At 47.0% G+C, this 11,632-nt stretch overlaps 1 protein-coding gene across 4 annotated transcripts in view; it reads right to left on the bottom strand.

The window, feature by feature from the left end:
* Nucleotides 1-7,341, bottom strand: part of PWWP2A (PWWP domain containing 2A) — a 59,180-nt gene extending 51,839 nt beyond the window's left edge. For 3 of the 4 annotated variants that reach the window (XM_011966678.1, XM_011966680.1, XM_011966677.1), the window contains exon 1: nt 6,699-7,341. In XM_011966678.1, the coding sequence (XP_011822068.1) occupies nt 6,699-7,282 (584 nt within the window). In that variant the 5' untranslated portion in view covers nt 7,283-7,341. The remainder of the gene's footprint in view (nt 1-6,698) is intronic. The other variant, XM_011966679.1, reaches the window with a different exon arrangement.
* Between the last annotated feature and the right edge of the window lie 4,291 nt (nt 7,342-11,632).

The raw sequence follows: 11,632 nt of genomic DNA, 5'->3' as shown, positions 1-11,632 counted from the left end.
CATGTTAGCCAGGATGGTCTCGATCTCCTGACCTCGTGATCCACCTGCCTCGGCCTCCCAAAGTGCTGGGATTACAGGCGTGAGCCACAGCACCTAGCCCCAGTTTTTTTTTAGACAGAGGCTCACTCTGTCAACTGGACTGGAGTGCAGTGGTGTGATCTCTGCTCAATGCAGCCTCCACCTCCCAGGTTCAAGCAATGGCCCTGCCTCAGCCTCCTGAGTAGCTGAGATTATAGGTGCATGCTGCCACGCCCGGATAATTTTTTGTATTTTTAGTAGAGACGGGGTTTCGCCATGTTGGTCAGGATGGTCTTGAACTCCTGACCTTAGGTGATCCACCCGCCTCGGCCTCCCAACTTGCTGGGATTACAGGCATGAGCCACCATACCCGGCCAGGCACCTAGTGTTGAGTAAATACAATGCTAAACAAAATCTGATTTTAACCAGATACTAAAAATATCCTCAAAATCACTGTGTCATTTATGGGCCAAAGAAAACTACCTAGAAGACAGAAAGGAGGACGTAACAAACCAGGATGGTACAGGGAAAACCAGGCCACCTGGTCATTCTGTCCATTTTACGTATAAATTGAGGCATAAAGTTTGTTTGCTTGTGTCTAAGTGAACTGTCCAAAGCTAAATCAATTAGCCTAAGAACTAGGAAATGGAGCTTAGTAAGGCACAATGATTTGCCCAAAGTCACAGTGCTAATAAGAGAGGCTAGTACCAATATTAGAAATTAAAGCCCAGGCCAGGAGCAGTGGCTCATGCCTGTAATCCCAACACTTTGGGAGGCTGAGGCGGAGGACTGCCTGAGGTCAGGAGTTCGAGACCAGTCTGGCCAACATGATGAAACTCCGTCTCTACTAAAATACAAAACAATGAGCCGGTCATGGTGGCAGGCGCCTGTAATCCCAGCTACTCAGGAGGCTGAGGCAGGGGAATTGCTTGAACCAGGGAGGTAGAATTTGCAGTGAGCCAAAGTCACGCCATTGTACTCCAGCCCCGGTGATAGGAGAAAGACTCTGTCTCAAAAAAAAAAAAAAAAAAATTAAAGCCCAAGCATCCTAACACTCTGTCCAGGTCAATAATTTACTATTTAGTACCACTTTCTTTTCTTTCTTGAGTTATATGTGTTCAGCTCCTTTTTTTTCACAGAATGATTCTCCTCAAAAATGTGTTCTCCAACCAAATAAGTCTGAAAATAACGCAAAAAATAATAATACAACAGGGAAGGGAAGCATTTCAAATGATCACAAAAGCAGACTCTTAGTCATCCACACACATATTAAATCCTGTGTTCTAGACTCAAACACCTTTTCCACACAGTAGATAGCTCTTCCAATTTTACAAAGACATTTCTGTACCATGCATAATGTCAGCATAAAATATGGAAGAAATTTATAAAAGCAATAACTAGCCCTTTTGAAGACTGAAGAAAAGCACAAATACATTACACATTTAGTCTCCCAAATGTTAATCTCACTGGAGAGGCAAGAACCAAAACTTCAGAGCTTGCTATGTTTTCCCCAGTATTCAGCTAAGGAACTAGTGCAGTCTCCAGAGCCAGGTTTCACGGCTTTTACCCAACTAAAGAATCTGCTTGGCTCCAACACCCATATCCTTTATATTATTTCCACACAGGCAATGAAATCAAGAGAAGCACTAACTTTCAGAAATATGCAACTTTCAGAAACATGCCATTCTTTACTTTCTGCTTAAACTAAAACTTAGCCCAACTGGCTTTCTAATATTCAAGTAGAAAAAGCAGAGGTTTTAGAATGGGATCAACCTACATTTGAATCTTTGCTTTGCCACTTACAAGTTACCTGGCCAAATTAAATGAGCTTCCATTTCCTTCTGTGTAAATTAAAAACACTACCAAGGTTATTAAAAAAACTAAAGCATGAGGTACAATGTCTGGCATATAATGGGCACTCAGTAGAAAGCTCCTAATTTTTTACCTAGAGGTTGAATTCAATGGCCAATTCAAATAAGATACAAATTACTTTAAAGCAACTGATGAATATAGCCTTAGTAGAGTCTAAAGTATCTTGGCTGGGTGCAGTGGCTCACGCCTGTAATCCCAACACTTTGGGAGTGTAGAAGTGGGAGGATGGCTTGAGGCCCAGAGTTCAGACCTGGCGCAGTGGCTCATGCCTGTAATCCCCAGCACTTTGGGAGGCTGAAGCAGGAGGATCACTTGAGGTCAGGAGTTCGAGATAAGCCTGGCCAACATGGTGAAACCCCGTCTCTACTACAATCCCTTGAATCCCGGAGGCCGAGGTTGCAGCGAGCCAAGATCACACTACTGCATTCCAGCCTGGGTGACAGAGCAAGACTCTGTTTCAAAAAAAAAAAAAAAAGCATTCAGGCCAGGTGCAGTGGCTCATGCCTGTAATCCCAGCACCTGGTGGGACGATCACCTGAGGTCAGGAATTCAAAGACCAGACGGCCAACATGGTAAAACCCTGTCTCCACAAAAATATTTGCCGGGCGTGGTGGAACATGTCTATAATCCCAGCTACTTGGGAGGCTGAGGCAGAAGATCATTTAAACCCAGGAGGCCGAGGCTGCAGTGAGCCGATATTGTGCCACTGCACTCCAGCCCGGGGAACAAAGTGAGACTCAGTCTCAAGAAAAAAAAAAAGAGTTCAACCAGCCTGAGCAACATGGTAAGACCCCCATCTCTACAAAAAAAAATTTTTTAATTAGCCAAGTGTGGCCAAGTGCAGTGGCTCACGCCTAAAATCCCAGCACTTTGGGAGGCCAAGGCAGGCGGATCACGAGGTCAGGAGGTCACGAGTTCGAGACCAGCGTGTCCAATATGGTAAAACCCCGTCTCTACTAAAAAATACAAAAAAATTGGCCAGGCATGGTGGCATGCACCTGTAGTTCCAGCTACTCAGGAGGCTGAGGCAGGAGAATCACTTGAACCTGGGGGGCGGAGGATCCAGTGACCTGAGATCGCACCACTGCACTCCAGCCTGGGTGACAGAGCGAGATTCTGTCAAAAAAAAAAAAAAAAAAAAAAAAGAGCACAAACTCAGTAGCCCTGGGTTCCAGCCTAGTCTCTGAAACAGACTGGCAGTCATGTCTCTATGCTGGATCTCAAGGTTTCGTTTGGATGAAAATACAGCTGGCTGGCTGCAATGGCTCATGCCTGTAATCCCAGCATTTTGGGAGGTCAAAATCAGAGGATCGCTTGAGCCCAGGAGCACGAGACCAGTCTGAGCAACATAGTAAGACCCCCATCTCTACAAAAGATACAAAAATGGGCTAGGCATGGTGGCTCATGACTGTAATCCCAGCACTTTGAGATGCCGAGGTGGGCAGATAACCTGAGGTCAAGAGTTAGAGACTAGCCTGGCCAACATGGTGAAACCCGTCTCTACTAAAAATACAAAAATTAGTCGGGCGTGGTGGCGGGTGCCTGTAATCCCAGCTACTCGCGAGGATGAGGCAGGAGAATCGCTTGAACCCAGGAGGTGGAGGTTGCACTGAGCTGAGATCACACAACTTCACTCCAGCCTGGGTGACAGAGTGAGACTCCGTCTCAAAAAAAGGGAAAAAAAAAGTTAACCAGGCGTGGTGGTATGCACTTGTAGTCCCAGCTATTTCGGAAGCTAAGGTGGAAGAACGCAGTGAGCTATGATCCTAGCACTGCACTCCAGCCTGAGCAACACAGCGAGACCCTACACTTCAAAACAAAACAAAACAAACAAACAAAAAAAACAATCTCCTGGATCCATCAGTAAACCCCAAAACTGCACATGAAAGTGTGCAATCAATATTAGTGCAAATTACAAAATATACTGGCTGGTCCGTTTTCCCGGATTAAACTATAAAAAAAAGGAAATCCAACTAGTCAATCATTAGTCCAATAAGAATTCCTTGAATTGCTGTATTTTAGAGTCACTGTGTTTTATTTCCTCAACATTTCCACAATTATTTTTTTAAGACAGGGTCTCGTTCTGTCACCCAGACTGGACTGCAGTGGCATGATCTTAGCTCACTGTAACCTCCACCTCCGGGGCTCAAGAGATCCTCCCACCTTAGCCTCCCAAGTAGCTGGCACCACAGGCACAAGCCACCATGCCCAGCTAAGTTTTATATTTTTTTTTTTGGTAGAGGCAGGGTTTTACCATGTTGTCCAGGCTCCTCTGGAACTCCTGCACTCAAGTGATCTGCCTGCCTTGGCCTCCCAAAGCACTGGGCACCTATAATCCCAGCTACTCAGGAGGCTGAGGCAGAAGAATTGCCTCAGCCCTGGAGGCAGAGGTTGCAGTGAGCTGAGATCGCACCACTGTACTCCAGCCTGTGTGACAGAGCAAGACTCCGTCTTTGAAAAAATAAATAAATAATAATAATAATAATAGGATCCTTTCACTTCAGAATATTCAAATGGAAAAGGTTCATATTAGGAATAGCTCCTCCAATAAAAGAAATTGCTGTTTCTAGGCACTGATAGCAAGAGACCAAAACTCAACTGCAATTCTCTACCAAAGAAAATTTTTAAAAAATAAAGCACTAACACAATGAGCACTTATCCATTCCATTTCCAAAATCAACTTACCTTCTGCACCTTCCTTTTGCAGATTTGAAATCCAGATTCTCACACAATCACTGGCCATCTCTTCTGTTTCATTCAACAGCATACACACCACTGAGTGTCTCTCACTATTAAATAAATACATTAACAGTCCGGGCGAGGTGGTTCATGCCTGTAATCCCAGCACTTTGGGAGGCCAAGGTGGGTGGATCACCTGAGGTCAGGAGTTTGAGACCAGCCTGACCAACATGGTTAACCCCATCTGTACTAAAAATACAAAATTAGCCCCCAGTTACTTGGGAGGCTGAGGCAGGAGAATCGCTTGAATCAAGGAGGTGGAGGTTACAGTGAGCTGAGATCACACCACTGCACTCCAGCCTGGGCAACAACAGCAAAACTCCGTCTCAAAAAAAAAATAAGTAAATAAATAAAATACATCAATAGAAAGTACACTCACCTTATTCTGCTTTCTAATTATGAAAACAGAAGTGCAGGCCGGGCGCAGTGGCTCATGCCTGTAATTTCAGCACTTTGGGAGGTCGAGGCAGGAGGATCGCTTGAGCCCAGGAGTCTGAGACCAGCCTGGGCAGCACAGCAAGACCCCGTCTCTATTAAATAAATAAACAAACAAACATAAACAGAAGTGCAAATGCCCTAATCCAAAATTATTTTTAAAAAAGATACTTGAGGCCTGGCACGATGGCACATGCCTGTAATCCCAGCCCTTTGGGAGGCTGAGACGGGTGGATAACCTGAGGTCAGGATTTCAAGACCAGTCTGGCCAACATGGTGAAAACCTGTCTCTCCTTAAAAAGTACAAAAATTAAACCAGCGTGGTGGCGCGCACCTGGAGTCCCAGCTACTTGGGAGGCTGAGGCTGGAGTCTCAGCTACTTGGGAGGCTGAGGCTGGAGAATCGCTTGAACCCAGGAGGCAGAGGTTGCAGTGCGACGATATGGCACCACTGCACTCCAGCCTGGGGGACAGAGTGAGACTCCATCTCAAAAAAAAAAAAAAAAAGGTATTTGAGATTAAATAATACAGAGTAACTGCTCTCATCTTCCCCCTGCAAACACCATACTTTAATATGAAATTTTAAATGGCTTTTTTCCCCAAATGGGAAAGAAGGATTCCTGTGTCTTGATGGGAAAGCAAGCAGTTTAAGAGTAAAACATACTAATAAGCCAAGGCAAACAGGTGAGATACCATCAGAGTGTGCGCTATTGTAGGAAACAGAATGGAAAGGCGTGAATGGGAGTCTCTGCACTTCATATCTGCAAAAGAAGAGAATAAAAAGGTTAACTCCAGATTTAGAACAGGTTTATTCCCCTGTTTAAAGCAGAGCCCAAAAACATTTTAAATCAAAAAATGAAAATGTGCTAGTTAAGCCAAATTTGTAGATGAACTCAACCTTCTTGTCCTTAGTATATAAACGGTATCCCAGGTGTTAGAAGTTATTTGAACATTTTTATGCTACACCACCTTGACATTAAAGGATTTTTTTAAAATCTCCAATCTCTTCTTTAAACTTTTCTTAAAACTATCATTAAAATTAGCAAAATATGCTTCTCTATTGAATGGTTAACCTAACGGGAATGACTTCTAACCGTAAGAATCACAGTTAAAAGGTTCATTTTAACAAATGCTCTTCCCCCTGTAAGGAGTGACAGGTAACCTTTTGGGATCCCCAATGTACACACCCCTTTCTCCAGCCCTGCTAAAGTTAAACGTTGATTTGAGGACAGACAAGTGCCTCCTCGCAAGCAATGCCTCCCTCCCCCTGTCCAACACGCCGTTCTCTGCAAAAATCCATCTGCATCTTGCATTAACCCACCCGCCCAGTGCCAGTGAGTCCAGGCCAAGTCGCAGAAGGCCAGGAGTGAGGGGTGAGACCTGTGAGCCCATCTGCACCCGCGCCCTCCCACCTGGTGGCACACCTGCCCCGCAGGCGCCCACCTGGGGCCGGGACCGCCCTCTCCCAGTCTCGCGCGCCTGCCCCACTCGGAGCGCGCGCCACGCGCCGCGCAGGACCAGAGGGCGGGGCCCCGGGCAGCAGGGAAGCGAGGGCTCGGGGAGAGGGGGCCGCCCGGGCTCACTCCCTCCCTGGGGACCCAGCGGACCGGAGCGTGCTGGGGGCGGGAGCGGTACCTTTTGGACAGATCCATGAGGACCCCGGAGAAGAGCTTCTCCCCGAGGCGGAACGACACGACGAGCGCGTCCTCAATGATGTGGTCCAGCGTGACCCGCACCTCCGAGCCCGGGATCAGTTGCGACACCGTGGAAACCCCGCCCGCCGGCGGCACGAGCGCCGGGGCTACGGGCTGAGGCAGCGGCGGCTCCTCGCGCTCCTCGGGTGCCGGGGGCTGCTCCGGTGGCGATGCTGGAGAAGGTGGAAGTTCGGGCCCTCCCTGAGGCGCGGCTGCAGCCGACTCCGCCACCCGAACGGACAGTTTCTCCTCAGCCTCCAGCTCCGGCCCCGCCGCCTCTGGGCTGCGGGCGAGCTCCCCCGGCGGCGGCGGTGGCGGCGGGAGCGGCGGTTCGTCGGCCTGAGGAGCGGACTGCTGCCCGTCGGTCTCGCCATCCGGCACAGACGCTTCAGTGGCCGTGACCGGGAGGGGGTCAGTGCCGGCCTCACTGCCGGGGATGGGCTCCATCTCCGGCTCGGCCTCGCCGGCGCCCCCCTCCCCGGGGGACGCTGCAGTCGCTGCCGCCTCTGCAGCCACGGCCGCCATTTTCTTCCTGGCTTCTCCCTCCTCCAACTCCGGCTGCAGCGGCGGCGGCGGCGGCAGCGCTGCTTGGTTCCCTGGGCCTTCCCCTCCCTCCCGCGAACACTTTCGTCCCGCCCTTTCCCTGATGCTCGTTTTTGGCACCTCGCCATTGGTTCCATTCTACACCCCTCCCGCACTTGTGATATTCCATTGGCCAGGGGTGGACGTCTATCATCTAGTCAGTCCATCCTTCCCACGCAGAGTAGGAACTTCTCATTGGCCAGATGTGTTGTCAAGTGTGGAATCTGAGTGGAGGAATAGGGGGCGTAATCCAAGGGGGCGGGGGAAGTCACAAAAGAGGAGCCATATACTCATCGCCTCTTGCTATTGGCTGGAAGAGGAAATAAAGTTTTATGGTTGGCTTACGCTCCTGCCCGTTATCAGTCAGGTCTTCGGAGGTGGGAGAAAGGAGGGAATCATGTGGCGTGCTACTTCTTTCAAAGGCGCCGAGGGGAGGAGTAACTAGAGAATGCGGGAGGGGAACCGCTTCCCAAGAATCTCTGCGCAGAGATCCTTAGAATAAATGTTATTTCTAGGCGCGGACTTCTTGCGACCGCGTGTGGGCACGACAGGCTTCTCTGGGAAAGACAACTAAAGTTTGAAATATAATCCTACCGACACTTTTTGAGTGCCTACTATGCTAGTCATTGCACAAGGTGCTGGGGAATAGAATATTCAAGACGTTCTCCATAACCTCATGGCAGCTGGCTCACGGCAGCCACTCCAGCTGCCATAAGGAGTACGAGGAGTGTTTTCCTTGACTTCTAGGAGTACGATGAGTATTTTCCTTGACTTCTCTCCACTTCCTAGGAACAAAGCACCTACTTACTAACATTTCAAAAATAGGAAAATGCTCATGAAAGAGGAGAGACACCATCCTCACTGGATTAAACTGATGACTGTTCCAGAAAAGAGTCTTGAGACATTGCTGGACTGATATGTGAACACTGCTTGTTCTCTCCAAATACACTGCAAAGTGGACGCACCTGATCCCTGCAAAAGCCTTTATGTTTCCTGGCTTCTCCAATGCCAAGAGAAGACGCTCTCTCACTTCAGTGTCCTAACGCCCCTACTTCTTTTACTCCCACGTCAAGTCTCTTCGTTTGTTATCTCTGGAAGAATCTACTGAACCTATTCCTCTCAAATGGCACCTCAGAGTCAGCCTTTTTTCTGGGAGAATGCCTACAGGAGAGAGGGAAGAAAAGCTGCTAGCATTGAGAGTAAAAAAAATAAAGTCCTGAAGAATAATTACAGCTAGTGTCTTTTAAGTACCATGTACCAGGCACTAATACAAACACTATAGCATATCATCTCAATCCTTAAAATTTCGAGGCACAAAGAGGGTGCCCAAGGTTACTCGGCTGGTAAAATGCATAGTCAGAATTTCGGTTTTACACGGAATAGACTGAAAATAGCAATAAACAAATATCACCATATGCTCTGCCTATTTCAAACTAAGTGGCTCTTGGGGAAAGGCCAGTAGAAGATCCCAATCAGGGAAGTTTCAGAATATCATTTAAAAATACACACAAAAAAAATATATTTAGTGTTCATTTTGTACCAGAGATTTTCCCAAAAGCTCTCACTTAAAATCCTGTGACTTAAATCTTCTCCTGCTTTTACAGATGAGGAAGCCAAGCCTCAGCCATGTTAAACATCCTAAGCAGGCCAAGAGCAGTGGCTCAAGCCTGTAATCCCAGCACTTTGGGAGGCCGAGGCAGGTGGATCACCTGAGGTCGGGAGTTTGAGACCAACCTGACCAACACGGTGAAACCGCATCTCTACTAAAAATACAAAATTAGCTGAGCGTGGTGGCGCATGCCTGTAATTCTGGCTACTTGGGAGGCTGAGGCAAGAGAATTGCTTGAACTCGGGAGGCAGAGGTTGCAGTGAGCCAAGATCTGGCCATTACACTCCACTGTGGGCAACAAGAGTGAAACTCCATCTCAAAAAAATAAAAATAAAAAGATAATAAGATCTTAAGGGTCACACAGCTAGCTAACAGCAGATCCTATCTAACCTGGGTCCTTCTAAGTACATGATTTTCACTCAATCATTCATTCAACAAAGAGTTATTTCCTTCAGACTAGATACTTGCAGTAAACAGACATAGATTCTGCCTTATAGAGTTTTCACCATAATACTTTGTCTATAGCTCACCATAATCAACTAATTAAACACAACATATAGTCTATGAAATGCCTAGCCCCTAAGGTCTCACACTGTGTAATCTCCCACAGGGAGAAAAATATAGTTCGGGTCCTGGGACCTGATTACCTCTTGTAGTAATTCATTACAAGATGCTGCAATAAGTAATTTACATTTCAGATTCATAGCAGATTGTGGCATACCAAGCCACTGTCCTAAGCCACCATTTCATTCTGTAACTCAAGAGCATCTACTGGCTCCCAATGCTCACATGGAGTGTACCTTCTTCTGCTTGGCTTTCAAAGCCCTCTCTGTGTTCTCACCTTACCTTTCAAGGTCTCTTTTCCACTACTCTTCAAGCTTCCTAATACTAGAAAGATTTGGTCATATATTGTTCATTCACTTATTAATTCATTCAACAAATAAATATTAAAGGACTACTATGTTTCAGTGACTGGACTAGTCAGGCAGAAGGTATGAAATAAAGAATACAAAAGATATCACTTGAGTTCAGGAGTTCAAGACCAGCCTGGGCAACACAGGGGTTTCACTGTGTTGCGCAGGTTGGTGAATATATATATGAAAGATTTAGTAACTGCCCTCCTGAGGATTATTTTTCTAGTTGGGGAACTGGAAAATGAGCCAACGGTGAATAAACAAGATGATCACAGACGTGAGAAATACCATGAGAGAAATAAACAGGGTGAGGGAATAGAAGTAGCTGGCAGAGGGGCTGAAAGGTGTCTCCTTTAGATAAGGTTGTCACAAAAGCCCTCTCTGAGGACTGGACATCTTAACTAAGATGCAAAGGAGAAGGCAGCCAGCTATTGACATTGCTGGATGAACATTTGGATCAAAAGGAACGGCAATTGCTTGAAGTTCTGAGGCAAAAGAGGGTTTGGCTTGTTCCAGAAACAGAAGGAAGACCAATCTGGTTGAGGAATGAGCAAGAAGTTGAGTAGATGAGGTTGAAAAGGAAAACAGGACCCAAATAATGTTTTGTACTGGAGATACCAAAGCAAGGGATTCTGCCCTCAGGGAGCTCCAAATCTAGTGGAAAGCCTGGGCCAGCCATAGTGGCTCATGCCTGTAATCCCAACATTTTGGGAGGCCAAGGCAGGAGGATTGCTTGAGCCTAGGAGTTTGAGGCTGTAGTAAGCTATGACCATGCCACTGCACTCTAGCCTTGCAACAGAGCGAGACACTAGCTCAAAGGAAAAAAAAGAAACCTGGCTTTTACATTTGCTTTTGTAATCTATTCACCTCTGCATTCAGCCTCCTCCTGACATGGAATTGGTATGGAGGATGCCCTTGATATCTGTTTAATGGATGGCCACATGATATTTGTGGCTGACTAGGTGATTGGATGGATGGTTGATGGACTGGATAGATAGTTGGAGAACTGGACAGATGGTTGAATAGATGGATGGATGGTTGGATGAATAGATGAATGGCAGGGATAAGGAAACCAGCTGATTGCTGAAACAGATCCTCACTCTCATGAGCATACTTTCATCTCAAGTTCTGCAAGATACTATACTCTGGTGGCTAAAATTCAGTTGAAGTAAATAAACCTGTAACTGGTCAGGCTCGGTGACTCACGTCTGTAATCCCAGCACTTTGGAAGGCCCAGGCAGGCAGATCACTTGAGCTCAGGAATTTGACAAAATGCTGAGCAACATGGCAAAACCCTGTCTCTACAAAAAATACAAAAATTAGCCAGGCATGATGGTGTGTGCCTGTAGTCCCAGCTACTCAGGAGGCTGAGGTGGGACAATTACCTGAGCCCAGGAGATTGAGGTTGCGATGAGCCATGATTTCACCACTACACTTCAGCCTGGGCAACAGAGTGAGATGCTTTCTCAAAAATAAAAAATAAAGCCAGGCGCGGTAGCTCATGCCCTTAATCCCAGCACTTTGGGAGGCAGAGGCTGTTGGATCACCTGAAGTAAGGAGTTCAAGACCAGCCAGGCCAACATGGTGAAACCCCATCTCTACTAAAAATACAAAAAATTAGCTGGACGTGGTGGTGCTTGCCTGTAATACCAACTACTCGGGAGGCTGAGGCAAGAGAATCGCTCGAACCCGGGAGGCAGAGGTAGCAGTGAGCCAAGATCACGCCATTGCACTCCAGCCTGGACAACAAGAGCCAAACTCCGTCTCAAA

Source organism: Mandrillus leucophaeus, unplaced genomic scaffold (genome assembly GCF_000951045.1).
Source record: "Mandrillus leucophaeus isolate KB7577 unplaced genomic scaffold, Mleu.le_1.0 Scaffold77, whole genome shotgun sequence".
In the NCBI taxonomy this organism is placed as follows: domain Eukaryota; kingdom Metazoa; phylum Chordata; class Mammalia; order Primates; family Cercopithecidae; genus Mandrillus; species Mandrillus leucophaeus.
Note: the sequence above shows the minus strand (reverse complement) of the source record. Positions and strands in the feature narration are given on the sequence as shown.